General features: G+C 47.9%; 3 protein-coding genes and 1 long non-coding RNA gene across 4 annotated transcripts; 1 reads left to right on the top strand and 3 right to left on the bottom strand.

Moving 5' to 3' along the window:
* Positions 1–275: 275 nt before the first annotated feature.
* Positions 276–1,124, bottom strand: LOC9629633 (RNA-binding protein BRN1). The gene is made up of 3 exons (XM_024680236.1): positions 968–1,124; positions 732–814; positions 276–551 (listed from the first exon to the last, which is right to left on the bottom strand). The coding sequence occupies exons 1-3, from the start codon at positions 1,122–1,124 to the stop codon at positions 276–278; spliced, it is 516 nt and encodes a 171-aa protein (XP_024536004.1).
* A 938-nt stretch (positions 1,125–2,062) lies between these two features.
* LOC9629632 (pentatricopeptide repeat-containing protein At4g02750) lies at positions 2,063–5,290 on the top strand. Its single transcript, XM_024680277.1, has 6 exons — positions 2,063–2,093; positions 2,146–2,180; positions 2,233–2,325; positions 2,382–2,541; positions 2,593–2,745; positions 2,806–5,290. The coding sequence occupies exon 6, from the start codon at positions 2,816–2,818 to the stop codon at positions 5,039–5,041; it is 2,226 nt and encodes a 741-aa protein (XP_024536045.1). The 5' UTR covers positions 2,063–2,093; positions 2,146–2,180; positions 2,233–2,325; positions 2,382–2,541; positions 2,593–2,745; positions 2,806–2,815; the 3' UTR covers positions 5,042–5,290.
* On the bottom strand, positions 4,752–6,740 carry LOC9629384. Its single transcript, XM_002975215.2, has 8 exons — positions 6,496–6,740; positions 6,300–6,445; positions 5,962–6,236; positions 5,745–5,899; positions 5,438–5,688; positions 5,317–5,379; positions 4,973–5,255; positions 4,752–4,925 (listed from the first exon to the last, which is right to left on the bottom strand). Exons 1-7 carry the CDS (start codon positions 6,725–6,727, stop codon positions 5,019–5,021), a joined length of 1,359 nt encoding a protein of 452 aa, XP_002975261.1. The 5' UTR covers positions 6,728–6,740; the 3' UTR covers positions 4,752–4,925; positions 4,973–5,018.
* A 7,243-nt stretch (positions 6,741–13,983) lies between these two features.
* On the bottom strand, positions 13,984–14,348 carry LOC112348188. Its single transcript, XR_002992978.1, has 2 exons — positions 14,110–14,348; positions 13,984–14,059 (listed from the first exon to the last, which is right to left on the bottom strand). It is a non-coding gene; the product is annotated as an uncharacterized LOC112348188 (long non-coding RNA).
* Between the last annotated feature and the right edge of the window lie 377 nt (positions 14,349–14,725).

Genomic DNA, 14,725 nt, shown 5'->3' with positions numbered 1-14,725 from the left:
GTGGATTGTGAAACGTAGAGAATATATGAATGGACACATACCTGATACGCAAATCCATTAAACTGAGGTGTCGCCAATGGAAGAGGTCCGAATGACGCAGACGCAGGTTGCTGTGGCAAAGGAGCGGCCAAAGCACCGTTCGTTGCAGGAGATAGCGTTTGAGACTTTTGCATCTTTCGAGCTTGCCTTTCTTTCTCCGTGTCGGCCCATTTCACCACCAAGGCAGAAGACGCACCCTGAAAGCGCTGAATATAATATACCATCACGACAACTTCTCAAGCTACCTCCATTCTGTAAATTCCGTTCAAGGCCTCCACAGCACCGGCGGCCTCCTCCCTCGTCTCATACTTCAAAAACGCGCAAGCTGGGAATCGAGAAGCAACGATGATATCAGCTAAAGTCCCAAGAGCACGAGTAAAACTTGCCTTTAGCAGTTTGCTGGGAACCTTTGATGACTTGTAGCTCCTTGATGTTTCCATACTCCGAGAACACATCACGGACTTCGGCCTCCGTGACGGATTTTGGTAGCATTCCAATGAAGAGTTTGTGCTCTGAGAAGACCAGAACTATAAGTCAAGTGTGGAAGAAAAGCACGAGCGGGAAAAACAGTACCTAAACGCTCCAGCTCGCCGTCAGCATATTTTACTTGCATCGGACTGTTCATCTACTCGACCAAAATCTGGAAATCGACTTAAAAACCGGACAAGAAAGAAAGAAAAAAAATCCATTACCGGAGAGATGGTTTTCTTGTTGTGGAACAAATCAATGGCATTGTCAGCCTCAGATCTCGAGCTGTAAGTAAGGAAGCAGCAGCCTGGAAGAAGAAGAAAAATCGATAAGATCTCAGCCAAAACACAGCAAAAGATAGAGAAAAGATTCCCAAATGCGATGAAACAAACGAGACAAAGCTCTCGAAGCTAAACAAGAATTTCTAGCATGACACTAGCTCCTAGGCTAGAGATTTTACCTCGCGATTGCTTGGTGGACTTGTCCTTGATGATGTTGATGTCAAACACGGCTCCCGCCTCCTCAAAGATTGGAAGGAGCTCCTCCTGCGTCAAATGCTTGGGAATCTGACCTACAAAGAGCTTCACGGCGTCGGGCGCCTTGCTCTTGACAGCCATAGCCAGGGCCATGCAAATGCGAGGCTTCAAAGCAGCAAATGCCCGCCATTACCCGCCATAGATCCGTCGCGACACCGCCATTCCATTCCGGAATATGCCAACCGATGGATTCCGATTCCGGCCGCGAGGCGACGAGATGGACGGCCCCGATGGCGGCGAAAATCCACCACAAACGCACAAGCACTATTAGGCGGCAAAGCGTCTGGGCAAATTCTAGGGCTCTTGGGAGACCATGGCGTCGTTGTGCCCCAATTTCTCGTGCTCTCGGCTGCGATTTCCAGCTCGAAGGAGAAGAGGGACGATTCCCGTGGCAGCGATTGCGCAGCAGCAGCCGCCAGGTACCTGCATTGTGGGAATTTTTTCTCTCGCTGCCGAGATTGATCTGGCGTGGATTCCAGCAGATAGGCTCTCAGCGCAGGAATTCTTTGAGGCATTCTTGCGAAGCCGCAGAGGGAATGTGGATTTTATTTCCAGAGCGTCGGATATATTGTGGAAGAAGGAGCTCCAGGAAGAGGATGAGGCCAAGCTGGAACAAATCAGGACTCGTCTTGCAGAGAAACAAAAGGCAAGTGCTCCTCTCTATGACGTGCTGTCCTCTGATTTTTTTCCTTTCAAAGACGGACGATGATTCTTCCGAGAGTGGTGGATTTCTAAGGTTAAGTCAGGCCAAGAATTGGAGTTTGGGCCTGGATTCTACTGCTCCTGCGAATTATAACCAGAAGCTACTCGTGAGTATATCATTGTCACCAAATTATCCAGGCTTTGAAAGTTCTCTTTCAGGAAGCTGAGAAGGAAAGAGATGATTTTCGTCGTAAATGCCTGCTGGATTACGAAGCAGTAAGAGTGTCTCTCATTTGGTTTTACTTGTTGTAATGTGTGTTTTTGTAGTTGAAACGGGAGCTTTCGCTTGTAACACTTGGCGTTGGACTCGTGACTGGTGTCTATTGTCTCGCTTTTTTATCAACCGAGGTGTGTCAATCTCCTTCGTTTTCGTACTGTTAAGATATTTTGTGATTTTCAGACTGCTGTCAGCTATGAAATCGGTGTGTTTGGAAGGTAAAAATTTCATCTCATCTTTAACGTTCCTCGACTCAATCTAGTCCTTCAGCTGGGTCTACTTGCAATTGCTTGCGAATCAAGTTGACAAGACGTCAGAACTGACGGTGCCACAGATTTTCACACAAAGGAAGAGAAGAAAGACGTAAGCAAGGACGTCTAAAGTTTTCTTGTTACAACTCTGTAGGTTGTGTCATGCAGGATTGGATTCACTAGCAATGACCTCAGAGACTCCGTGGAGAAGAACTTGCAAGGCATTCGTTTTGCTCTATCGTCCCCACGGTTGCTACTGGTGGTTGCATTTTATGGACTATGGCTGGGCTCTTCTCAGTTATGCCAAGATCTTCCCTTCAAACTGGAGGTATGATCCTCGATTACTTCCTGTGTGAAAGCTAAAAGGCTTTGTTATCAGATTGCTCCCATGCTGCTCGGCTTTTTTGCTTATAAAGCTGCTGCTCTTGTCCAAGCCTATCGTGACAACAAGGACCTCCTCATCACATTTCCAGCCAACAGCAGTGACAAAGAAGAGCTCGACAGAGAAGATGGCTATTAAATTCGTCGCCAGGTACATGTGTTGATCCAAAAGTTGAAAAAGTTTTGATGGGCTGGTTTTCGACACTATCAGAACCACGTAGATGAGAGTCAAGAGAAGCTACTGCACGTCCACTCGAGAGACCCAAGACTACTTCGCCAAACTCCTTCGGAGCTACTGCGTCACGAAAAATGTTTCCATGGCCAAGCGCGTCCACAATCAAATGCTGGAGAGCCCCTACAGGCACGACACCTTCCTCAGCAATCTTCTCATCAGAGTTTACAGCGAGTGTGGCAAGCTGGACGAAGCCAAGCTCGTCTTCGACGGGATTCCCAGGCAAAACGACTACTCTTACAACTTCATGGTCCACGCTTACATTCTCAACGGGTCCCTGGATCTCGCCAAGCAGCTGTTTGATCGAATTCCAACGCCACCGTCGAGCTTCTGCTGGGACATCCTCCTCACGGCATTTGCCAGGTCCGGGGATTTGGATCAAGCCAAGCTCCTTTTCGACTCCATGCCGTCCAGAGGCCTGCTAGCATGGACCAAGCTCATGCAATCCAGCGCAAGGAACAACGACCTCGCCCAAGCGACCGAGATCTTCGGGAGAATGCCCGAGAGAGACGTTCTCTCGTGGACGGTGATGGTGTTGGCATTCGCCCAAAACGGAGACCTGGAGGTGGCGTGGAGCTCCTTCCTAGAGATGCCCGAGAGAGACATCGTCCCGTGGACAGGGATCCTCCAAGGCTTCGTCGACACGGGCCAGCCGGACGAGGCCAAGAGCGTCTTCGATCGAATGCCACAGCAGGACGTGGTGTGCTGGTCCGCGATGCTCCAAGCGCAGGCCAGGAACGATCGAGTCGACCAAGCCAAGCTCCTCTTCGACCGCTTCCCGCAGCTCAACGTCGTGTCCTGGACCGCGATGCTGGGAGGCTACGCACACTCCGGCCGGATCCGCGAGGCCGAGCTCCTCTTCCGGAAGATGCCGCAGCACGACGCGATCTCTCGCGTCGCGATCATGAACGGCTACGCGGAGCACGGCCGACTGGATCTCGCCATCGCCATGTTCCACTCCAAGCCGGAGCGCGACATGGGCGACTACATCACGATGCTCTCGGCGCTGGCGGAGACGAAGAGGCTGAAAGACGCGAGAGCTCTGCTGGAGAAGATGCCCGAGCAAAGCCCAGTGGCGTGGACGATCGTTCTAGCGTCGTATGCCCAAGCCGGGCATATGTACGAGGCGCGGGAGCTCTACGTCGCCATGCCTGCCAAGAATGTGGTGGCCTCCACGGCCATGGTCCAGGGATATGCCCAAGGCGGGCATATCAGAGACTGCGAGGAGCTCTTCTTCGAAACCATGGCCGAGCGCGACTCCATGGCTTGGAACTCTCTCCTCGGCGCCTACAGCCAAAATGGTCTGGCCAGCAACGCCGAAGCAGTCTTCTCGAGGATCCCGCAGTATGATTCGTGCTCCTGGAACCTGGTGATCCAAGTCCACGCCGAGGCCGGGGATATGGACCGAGCTGGTGTGTTCTTCGCGAGAATGCCTGGGCGGTGCGTGGTGTCCTGGAACACGGTCATGGCGGGCTACGTCCGGAGTGGAAGGATGGAAGACGCGAGCTCGGTGCTGGAGAGGATGAGCCACTGCAGCTTGATCTCGTGGAACACGATGCTGGGGGGCTTCGCACAGAGCAAGATGGTGGCTGAGGCGAGAGCGTTGTTCCAGACGATGCCGGTCCAGGATATCTTCTCGTGGAACGCGATGGTGGCGGCGCACGCTCACGTCGGCCACCTCGCCGACGCGATGAGAACTTTCGAGGCGATGGCCAGCAAGAACCTCTTCTCCTGGACGATCCTCATTGCCGGGTACGCGCTGGCGGGGCACCAGAGCTCGGCCATCTCGCTCTTCCAGTCGATGCAGCTCGAGGGAGAGAGGCCGGATGGCATCGTCTTCATGTGTGTCATTCACGCGTGTAGCCACCTCGGGCTGGTCGAGGAGGCCCTGCAGAACTTCTACCAGATGAGAGCCGACTATCAGATCCAACCTGACGAGAATCACTTCTACTGCATGGTCGATCTCTTTGCGAGAGCCGGGCAGCAGCAGGACGCCCGAGAGCTGATCGAGAGCATGCCCTTCGTCCCCGACAGCTTGGCGTGGCAGACACTCCTCGGTTCATGCAAAGTTTCTCGTGATATCCAGCTCGGGAAGCACGCTGCAAACCAGGCATCAGTCATAAGTCCGGAGAAGGCTGCGACTTACGTGCTGCTGTCCAATATCTGCGGCACGAATCGAAAGGAAGAGGTCACTACTGCTGCAGCACTTCCTTGAGAACTCTTCCTATTCTCTCGGACATGTGTTGCTCGAGAAATTGCTCCTGGACGCGCTTGTAGCCCGCTTCACCCATGCGAGCTCTCAACTTTGGATCTCGAAAGAGGTTGATGATGTTGGAGGCTAAGTCGGGAACACCTTCCTTGCCAACTTGGTGAAGGAAACCAGTGGATCCGTCCACGACGATCTCCGTGGTTCCACCGGCAGCAGTACCCTGTGAAGGCAAATGTTGATCAGCCGATTGATTCATTCGCACAGCCGATGCGATAGACTACCAGAATGGGAAGCTTGAATGCCATCGCTTCGATTGAAATTCTTCCAAAGCACTCTCCTCGTGCCTGGACAATCGTCAAGAAACAAAAGGTTTGAGTACACGTCTTTCTTGCACTGACTAACCTGAGAGTTTTGGACGAGAACGTCTGACGCAGCAAGATATGGAACCACATTCATCGTCTTGTTCACAAATCGAACTACGTGCTGCATGCCGTTCTTCTCGACAAGCTCTCGCAGCTCCGCTTCAAACTTTGGCTGCCCGATCCAGTCGCTTCCCACTATAACAGCGTAAATCCCAGTACTAGACCCCAGAGTTTTCAAGGCCTGAGCGAATGCCTTGAGAAAGAGGTCCTGGCCTTTGCCTCTGGAAACACCTGCAGTACAAACAAACTAAGACTTTCGTGCTCTTAAATCTTTGGCTAGAGCTTACTGTTGATCGCGGAGAACATAACATCGCGGTCCGAAATACCGAGCGATTCTCTTACATGCTGACGGAGCAAATGACGAGCGAGAGGATTTTCCGCTGCTTCCGTGAGATCTTTGCTATTTCCCAGATGCACGACGTGGACCTTTGGGATCTTTATCCTGGAGAACTAAAACGATTTGTCACACACTTTCATATCGAAAGAAGATTTTTTTTTCCTTACCCGAGACGTTGTTGTGTCCGGTTCTTCCAATACTCGGCCGTGGCATGAGAGTCGATCATCACTGCGGCCACCTCGGGCATATGTTTGACGTAATTGAGCGTGAAGTAGTGACCACGCATCTCGTGAATCCACCACAAAACTTTGGGAAGAACTCGCTGCTGATCCGACTCCTTGAGCGTAGAATCTATCCACTTCCCCGCAACGGCAGTGTTGAGGACAACCAAGTCCGAATCAACCGCTGCGCGGACAGTCTCTTCTCCTTTTGCTGGAACCAGCTGACAAAGAATCAATTCACTCAAGAACAAGAGTAGAAGCAAAAAACTAAGCTCTTCACTCACCAGGATTCCTTTGTTTTGTAATCTCTGCTCGAGATTGTCAGTAACTTCACTCCCAGCACCATCTCTCTTGTTGATAGTCATCCACTGGACAGTGGCGCCAGCGTTTTTGAGAAGCACAGCGAGCTCCATGAGCAACAAAGGACCCCCTACAAACAAATCCAATGAAGACGGGAAGAGAAAGCTAAGAGAGAAATACCTGTGAGGGTGAGCTCGTGAGAGACAAGCACCACATTCTTTCCCCGCATAAAATGCAGGCCATGCGGAGGAGCATCGCGGCGATCAACGCCAGAAATCCCAGCAGCCGGATGCCTCACACTGTAGCTCCCCACCAAGAGCCCTATCCCGGCGAGAAATCCAAATGCCGCAACGCCGAGCTTGAGCAGCGAGCGCAATCCCGCCTTGCGCTTGCCCGGAATCGCTCCTCCCATTCCCGATCATCGATCGTCCTCGCCCTAAAGAACAAAGAAAAGATCTGCAATCCTGACCGTCCAAACTCAACGTTGGCGATTACGCCAAGTGGCGACCATGATATAAGATCTTTTTAAATGGCGGGAATGGAAATGGAAGACTTTGGGCTCGAATCGCGCGGTCTTTGTATCTATCCACACACCTCCACGCTATATAAATACCCCATCTCTCACAATCCCTCCACACACACACTCTAGAGCTCCTTTCAAGTTCCTTCGCTTTGTCTCCTTTCTTCTCCAAATCCCTACCTAGACTTCCAATCAATCGATTGATCATGGCAAGCAGCAAGACTCGATTGGTGTGCCTGGGCCTTGTTGTGATGTTTGTGATGCTCCTGGCGGTGGGAGTGGAAGTCGGGGGCATCACCAAGGCGGTAGCGCAACGCTGCCGTGGAGGATGGTACTGGAATGGATTCCGCTGCGTGCAATGCAATTGGTACTGGTATGACAACAGCTGCCATCGATGCCAGCGCGGGTGGCGCTGGAATGGCAGCCGCTGCAGCCGCTGAAGAATCGCCAAAGTTTGTGAGTGATATCTTTGGGGGAGAGCAAGTCATAGAATAAGAGTGTGGCTTCGAAACGAGAATGTTTTGGAGTCCTGTAGAATCTTGTGTGAGATCTATTCAAGTTTTTGAGATGTACAGGCCCTGAGACTGTCAATGATAATTATGGAGTGTTTTCGGGAAAAAAGTTGTTGCTGTGTAACGTTCGCAATGTATGGATTTTTAATATATGGGCAGCCAAAAAACGTTAAACAGCTGTGCACAGAATGACAAAAAATATATATAGATATATACTAATAAACAAAGAATGCCAACTATTGAGATTGAAGCAGAGAATCTGGTTACAGAAATCTGGAGTAAAGCGTCTGGCTTTTGGTACCATTATAGTGAGTGTACATACAAGAGTTCCAAGTCTTTGGTTAAGTCAAATTATAATTTTTATATATTTATATATATATATATATATATGTATATATGTATATATATGTATATATATGTATGTATATATATATGTATGTATATATATATGTATGTATGTGTATATGTATGTATGTATATATATTACTAATTTTGGAAAATCTATTCCATATGACTCAGACAAATTTGTCGTCGAATCTGATCTCTACAGCAATCAATATAAGTTGCCTGGTCGTGTCTTCTTTTCTCAAGATCCAACTCCAGGTTATATGATTTTAACTCTTTAGGATATTGTTTCTTGTTCATTCAGTGGCACTGAAGTCTATAGCGATGGGGATGGACAAGATTCGTGTGGCTGGCCTTGGGCTCATCCGCATGTTTGTGTTGCTCCTGGTAATGGGCGTCGACGTGGGAGGAATCGCAAGCATGCGGCCCAGCGCTGCCAGTGGGGTGGTATCGGTATGACAACACCGTTGCCAGAGGGGTTGGAACTGGCGCAACTGAAACCTTGAAGCAAACTGAAGCCCAAGTTAAGAATCAACAGTAATTGCCTTTGATCATGCTGCAGTGCCAGGGTCTGGAACTTGTGATGCATGACCTTGCGTCCAGCAATGATATATATAAATTGTCCAGGCCTTGAAAGTCAAAGATGTATTTTTCATTTAGAGTTTACTTGATTTTGACTCCAGGCGCTTCTCTTGGGTGCCATTTTACTTCTTTTGTTGTGTTGCTTGGACTTTGTTCTTCTTGATTTGCAAACTCGAAGATTAGCCCTTTCATGTTGGGACTGGAACTAAGAGACAAGGCCAGCGATTGAATCCACACCAGTCAACGTGATTTTCTTTGCCGAGCTGGACTTTCAAGAAGTTGAGAGCTCGCAAAATGAAGCCGGCCACGAACGCATTCTCGACCTAATGCGTGAGCGAACGTTTTCTCGAGCAACATTATCCGGAAGAATTTCAAGAAAGTCAGAGGAACTCTTCCTTTTTGATTCGGTGCCACAGATAATAGGCAAGTAGCAGGCTTCGAATTCCCTGGATGACTGATGCCTGGGAGGCATGCTCTTGATCAGAAGCGTACCCATCTCGATCAGTAGAAGTGATTTTAGACACTCCCACCTATAAATTATTTTGCTCCTGCCACGGCTGGCAACGACTTAGCATATTCCCTCGTGAGATTAATGCATGACATAATGCTTGCTCGGTTGTAGTATATAGACACGCCTCTCAAGAGAGGTTTCCCACTTTCTTCTAAACATCATCCAGATCCAGAAGGTCAAAGCTCGTTCTTTGCACTCTCAGTACTTAGGCTTCTAAGCACTAAGCTTGCTATGGCGATAGGCATGATTTGGTTTGGGCTTGTTGTCATGTTTGTGATGATGCTGCTGGCCATGGGAGTGGGCGGAGGAGTTGCAAAGGTTGCTGCCCAGCGCTGCCAGAGAGGACGGTATTGGTATGACAATAGTTGCCACCGTTTCCAGAAAAACTGGCATCGGTATGGAAGCTGCTGTCGATGCCAGAATGATTTGAGCCGGAATGGCCACTGCGGGCGAAACTGAGATTGGGCAAATCTGGTAAGAAATCATGCCAAAAAAAAAAACTAAATAGAATAAAGTGATGAGGGCTCTCACTGGGGAATGTGATTTTCTTTACCGAGCTTTTATGGTACCAGGATGTCCAGTCCAGAGATTTCTCGAGCAACATTATAGGTCAAGTCGCTGAGGTAATGGAGAAGACTTTTATAATTCGAATAGTGTTTCTGGTGATCGACTAGCTCCAATATTTTGTTGAAGTCAATATAGAACAGGTTAGTAACCATTTCATGACAGTGTCGAGCTACGATTTGACTAACAGACTTCGTCAGATCGGTATGAACGGAAGAAAACAAAATTGGAAAGCTTTTTTTCCGTATTACCGCGTGGTACTATGTACTAGCCAGAGAATTCGAAGCCTGCTACTTGTCCATTATCTGTGGTACTATTATCGGAACCAATTTGTCAACGAATCTGATCCTTCCCAAGACCAAGTCTCCAACTCTAATGCGGCGTGCGTCCGCCAAAAATGCACGTAGAAATTTGCTCGGTCGTTGCAAGGGCGACTATATACTACCTCACCAAAATAAATATTTACTGTCATGTTGGTGATGTTATGTCTATGACCTTCATTTGTTCTCACTTCAAGTGTAACTAGGACCAGATCCCTTTTGCTACTGCAAGTAAGAAGTCATGGGGGACCCTGCAAAGGCAAACGAAGAACCCTAAAATTTCCATGTTAGAAATACGGTTGGGATTTCTGATGTTTTCCGCCATCATGGGTGACCTAGATTCTATATCTGGGGAGAAGCAAAGACAAAGTCCTCTGTCATTTCACGATTGGGGAAGAACGCCGACTGCTATGCTGCCAAGAGCGAGCGTAAAGCCAACTACAAACTTTTGTTTGGGAATGTGCTATTTAAGCACGAGGACAATGGTGATTAGCAAGACACAGCTGTGGCCATAATTGTAAGAGGTTCAATTGAGGGGTTTTTGTGATTATTAAATCCTAATTAAAATAAAACGATAAGGTGTTTGTGCTGTTTAATTTCATCTGGAGTAGATTAGGCACTATGCACTGAGCTTTTCTTGGGTGGCAGTTCTGTGTTGTTATGTAGCAAACAGAACAGCAAGAATTATGTTACTTATCTTTTAGATTGTGGCGGTATTTGGCCGGCACTGGTGTTTGGATAAGATAAGAATCGCCTGGTCTGCAAGCTCCAAAACCCAATCAAGCCAGGAGAGTCTGGTCTATGTGGTTTTGTCCTTTAAAGTTCACAAGAACGTACTAGAATAGTGGACACGAACGCATGTTGTACGAGAGAGGCCAAGTTGGAACAAACATATTACCAAAAATTATGAACAGAATTACACAGCTAGCCAATAGTCATATTCTTATTCTTTCGTTGGTCTAAGTCAAACAGTTTAAAAGTACACATTGGTGTCTTCTCGACAAGCTCTCGCAGTTCCGCTTCAAACTTTGGCTGCCCGATCCAGTCGCTTCCGACTGTAACAGCGTAAATTCCAGCACTAGACCCTAGAGTTTTCGGCCTGCCTTGAGAAAGAGGTCCTGGCCTTCGCCTCTGGAAATACCTGCAATACACGTAAATTCAGACTTTCATGCTTAAAAGTTTAAGTAGAGCTTACTGTTGATCGCGGAGAACATAACATCGCGGTCGAAATACTGAGCGATTCTCTTACATGCTGACGGAGCAAATGACGAGCGAGAGGAATTTGCGCTGCTTCCGTGAGATGTTTGCTATTTCCCAGATGCACCTTTGGGATCTTTATCCTGGAGAACTAAAAAGATTTATCACGCACTTTCATATCGTAAGATATCGAAAGAAGGCTCTATTCCTTACCCAAGATGCTGTTGTGTCCTGTTGTTCCAATACTCGGCTGTGGCATGAGAGTCTATCATCACTGCAGCAATCTCGGGCATACGTTGACATAATTGAGCGTGAAGTAGTGACCGGGAATCCACCACAGAACTTTGGGAGCGTAGAATCGATCCACTTGAGGAAAACGAAGTCCGAATCAACCGCTGCGCGGAGAGTCTCTTCTCCTTTTGCTGGAACCAAAAGAATCAATTCACTCAAGAACAAGACTAGGTAAGTTATTCATTCACCAGGATTCCTTAGATTTTCGGTAACTTCATCACTTTGATAGTAATCCACTGGACAGTGGCGCCAGTGTTTTGAGAAGCACAGCGATCTCCATGAGCAGAAAAGGACCCCTACAACAAAATACATCCTTAAGGAAACAAAAACTAAGAGAGAAATGTAAGCTCCTAAATTTGGATTTCCTAGGAAGTCACCCAACCCAGTACTATTCAAACCCAAAGATCCTTAACCAATTGGAAAAAGGGGTGCACTTTTGTTCATGGGCCCTTTCCCTCTATATTTGAACCTCATGGACCGTCTCTCGAGTCGTTCCCTTTAGTTGCTTACAATCCACTATGCTTCCCTGCAAGTTCACGAGGGCACTTACAATCCACTATGCTTCCCTGCAAGTTCACGCCCTCGTGAACGGAAGCTGAGAGCCTCGCTCCAGCCAGACGTCAATCAACATATGGTGCGATTCCCTTAGCCAACCAACAGAGTCGGACCTGAGACCGCTCTGATACCAAATGTAAGCTCTTAAATTTGGACTTCCCGGGAAGTCACCCAGCCCAGTACTATTCAAACCCAAGGACACTTAACCCCAAATATCCCAAGACCCTTAACCGATTGAAAAAAGGGGTGCACTCTTGTTCATAGGCCCTTTCCTTTTATATTTGAACCTCATGGACCGTCTCTCGAGTCGTTCCCTTTGGTTGCTTACAAGAAATACCTGTGAGAGTGAGCTCATGCGAGACAAGCACTCCGCGCATAAAATGTAGGCCATGCGGAGGAACATCCCACCGCTCCCTCACTCTTTCAACAAGAGCCCTAGAAATCCAAATGCTGCGAAGCCGAGCTTGACAAGCGATAGCAATCCTGCGCTGCGCTTGATCGTTCCTGATCATCGATCTAAAAAAAGAAAAAGATCTGCAATCATGACCGTCCAAAACTCAACGTTGGCGATTATGCCAAGTGGCGACCGATTTTAACAAATTCAAGAGTCTTTTCAAATGGTGGGCGCGAATTGTAATGAAAGACTTTGGCCTGGAACCGCGCGGTCTTTGTATCTATCCACACACTCTCGACGCTATATAAACAGCACATCTCTTACAATCCCCCACACACTCTCTAGAGCTCCTTTGTTCTTTCGCTTTGGTTTGCTCCTTCTTTCTTATCCAATTCCAATCGATCGATCGATCGATTGACCGATTGCTATGGCAAGCAGCAAGACTCGATTGGTGTGCCTGGGCCTGGTTGTGATGTTTGTGATGCTCCTGGCGGTGGGAGTGGAGGTCGGGGGGATCACCAAGGCGGTGGCGCAGCGCTGCCGCAGGGGATGGTACTGGAATGGATCTCGCTGCGTGCAATGCAATTGGTACTGGTATGACAACAGCTGCCATCGATGCCAGCGTGGGTGGCGCTGGAATGGCAGCCGTTGCGTCAATTAATGAAAGTTTGTGAGTGATCTCTGGGGCCTGCCAGCGAATGTCGAATGGGTGAAGAAGTACATAGAATAAAACTGTGGCTTCGAAACGAGAATGTTTTGGAGTCCTATAGAATCTTGTGTGAAATCTGCTCTGAGACTATCAATGATAAATATGGTCTGTTTTCTGGAAAGTTGTCAGCCACAATTAAAAGTGTATTTATACCTATATTACTGCCCTTTAATGAGCTTTTGGGGTGTGAAAAAGCCAATCTATGTTAACAAGTTTCTGCTAGCATTGTTCGCGGATAACTTTGCCGTTTGCTAGACTTGGTCTTGGAAGGATCAGATCCGCTGGCAATTTGGTTTTCTAAGTACGTAGTACTCTCGATAATACGGAAGTAAAGCTATTTGTCCTTCCACATCGACTTGACAAAGTCTGTCGTAGCTACACTGGTTAGCTAGCTCTGGATACATGTCTATATTATAATGTTGGTAGTGTTATATTGATCGTGAGCCAAGCTTAATCTTTAGAGATTAATAGAGAAAATATATTTCGCAGCTCAAACTATTCTAATCCCAGTTTGTCTGGCAACGGTGGCAGCCATTGGTCCATCGCCATTGCTGCCACTCTGCAAGAGAAAAGAACAAAAAACCATAATCAAATCAATACAAGTTTCCTTTCAGAAGATCTTGGATTCTTGTTCTTTTCGAGTATAGAGCAAAGCAAGACTCAACTGGTTTGCCTGGTTTGCCTTGTTCGCCTTGCCATGTTTGTGGCCATGGGAATGGACATGCGAGGAATCGCAAAGGTTGCTGCCAAGCGCTGCCAGTGGTACTGGTATGACAATGGTTGTTACCGGTGCCCGAAAAGCTGGTATTGGTATGGCGGAAGTTGCCACTGATGCCAGAGATCCTGCTACTTGCGTGATTATCTGTGGCACCGAATCCAAACGGAACAAAAGAGGTCCTCCGACTATCTCGAACCTAATGTTGCTCGATAATGCGTTCGTAGCCGGCTTCATCATGCGAGTTACTTCCACCTGCAAATCATGTGGTTGTCTCACAACATGGGTTCCATTCCCAACACGAAGATAGCCATTGATCCAAAAAGCTTAATTTTCTAGTTTGTAAACCAAGAAGAAAGGTTGCTAGACGATGAGGAAGTATTGCCACGGGAGCTCAAAACTCTCGAGATGAAGCAAAAAAAGAAAAAACAAAAAAACAAAAAGAGAAAGAAAAAAACAAAAATATATTTTATTTGTTCCACACAAACATGTTACCAGTCCGGTGTCTTTTTATTCTTGTTTCCAGACCCTGGCAATGCACTCATAGAGATTACGAGTTGAATTGAGAATTGCGCTTACCCCTTAAAAGCAGAGGCTTCAGCAGCGATTTTTGCGCCCCCTCGGGCAACGGTGGCAACCATTGTCATACCAATACCACCCCGACTTGCAGCGCTGGGCAGCAGCGTTTGCGATTCCTCCCACGTCCACTCCCATAATCACGAGCAACACAAACATGGCAACAAGCCCAAGGCAAGCCAGACGAATTTTGTCCATCGCCATTGCTGCCACTCTAAGAGTAAAACCTGTGGATTATAAGAGAAGTGTAAGTGTGGTGATTTCGTCTTGATAGAGTGAGGCGCGTTATATATACGCCCCCTGCAACGACCGAGCAATCGTGTTAGCTAGACTTAGTCTGGAAAAGAGATCAGATTCAAATCTGCCTCCTGGGTACTACCTCCTGGGTGCTACTGTGTACACGTCGAGACTTAGATAAGTCCGAATTGTAGCTGGACCAGATCCTACCTCTGAACACACTGCTACTGCAAGTAAAAAGAACAAGGAGTCTCTGCGGATCCTCTGGATAGAAGAGGGAGTCTCTCTATAACAACCGAGCAAGTTTCCTCGTGGTTTTTTGGCAGCGGTTGACGCGCCGATTTTACTTGGAGACTTGGTCTTGGGAAGGATCAAATTCGTT

This window comes from Selaginella moellendorffii, unplaced genomic scaffold (genome assembly GCF_000143415.4).
Source record: "Selaginella moellendorffii unplaced genomic scaffold, v1.0 SELMOscaffold_27, whole genome shotgun sequence".
NCBI classification, from domain to species: Eukaryota; Viridiplantae; Streptophyta; class Lycopodiopsida; order Selaginellales; family Selaginellaceae; genus Selaginella; species Selaginella moellendorffii.
The sequence above is the reverse complement of the archived record's forward strand: the minus strand, read 5'-3'. Positions and strand labels throughout refer to the sequence as shown.

What these genes read in the sequence shown, in the direction of transcription:
- LOC9629633 (XM_024680236.1), bottom strand. Translation starts at nt 1,124, where the DNA reads ATGGCTGTCAAGAGCAAGGCGCCCGACGCCGTGAAGCTCTTTGTAGGT. An exon ending in GTCCACCAAGCAATCGCGAG is followed by an intron (nt 815 to 967) that starts GTAAAATCTCTA and finishes TTCTTCTTCCAG; the next exon opens with GCTGCTGCTTCCTTACTTAC. An exon ending in ACAAGAAAACCATCTCTCCG is followed by an intron (nt 552 to 731) that starts GTAATGGATTTT and finishes TGGTCTTCTCAG; the next exon opens with AGCACAAACTCTTCATTGGA.
- LOC9629632 (XM_024680277.1), top strand. Translation starts at nt 2,816, where the DNA reads ATGAGAGTCAAGAGAAGCTACTGCACGTCCACTCGAGAGACCCAAGAC.
- LOC9629384 (XM_002975215.2), bottom strand. Translation starts at nt 6,727, where the DNA reads ATGGGAGGAGCGATTCCGGGCAAGCGCAAGGCGGGATTGCGCTCGCTG. An exon ending in TACAAAACAAAGGAATCCTG is followed by an intron (nt 6,237 to 6,299) that starts GTGAGTGAAGAG and finishes ATTCTTTGTCAG; the next exon opens with CTGGTTCCAGCAAAAGGAGA. An exon ending in TTCTCGTCCAAAACTCTCAG is followed by an intron (nt 5,380 to 5,437) that starts GTTAGTCAGTGC and finishes ACGATTGTCCAG; the next exon opens with GCACGAGGAGAGTGCTTTGG.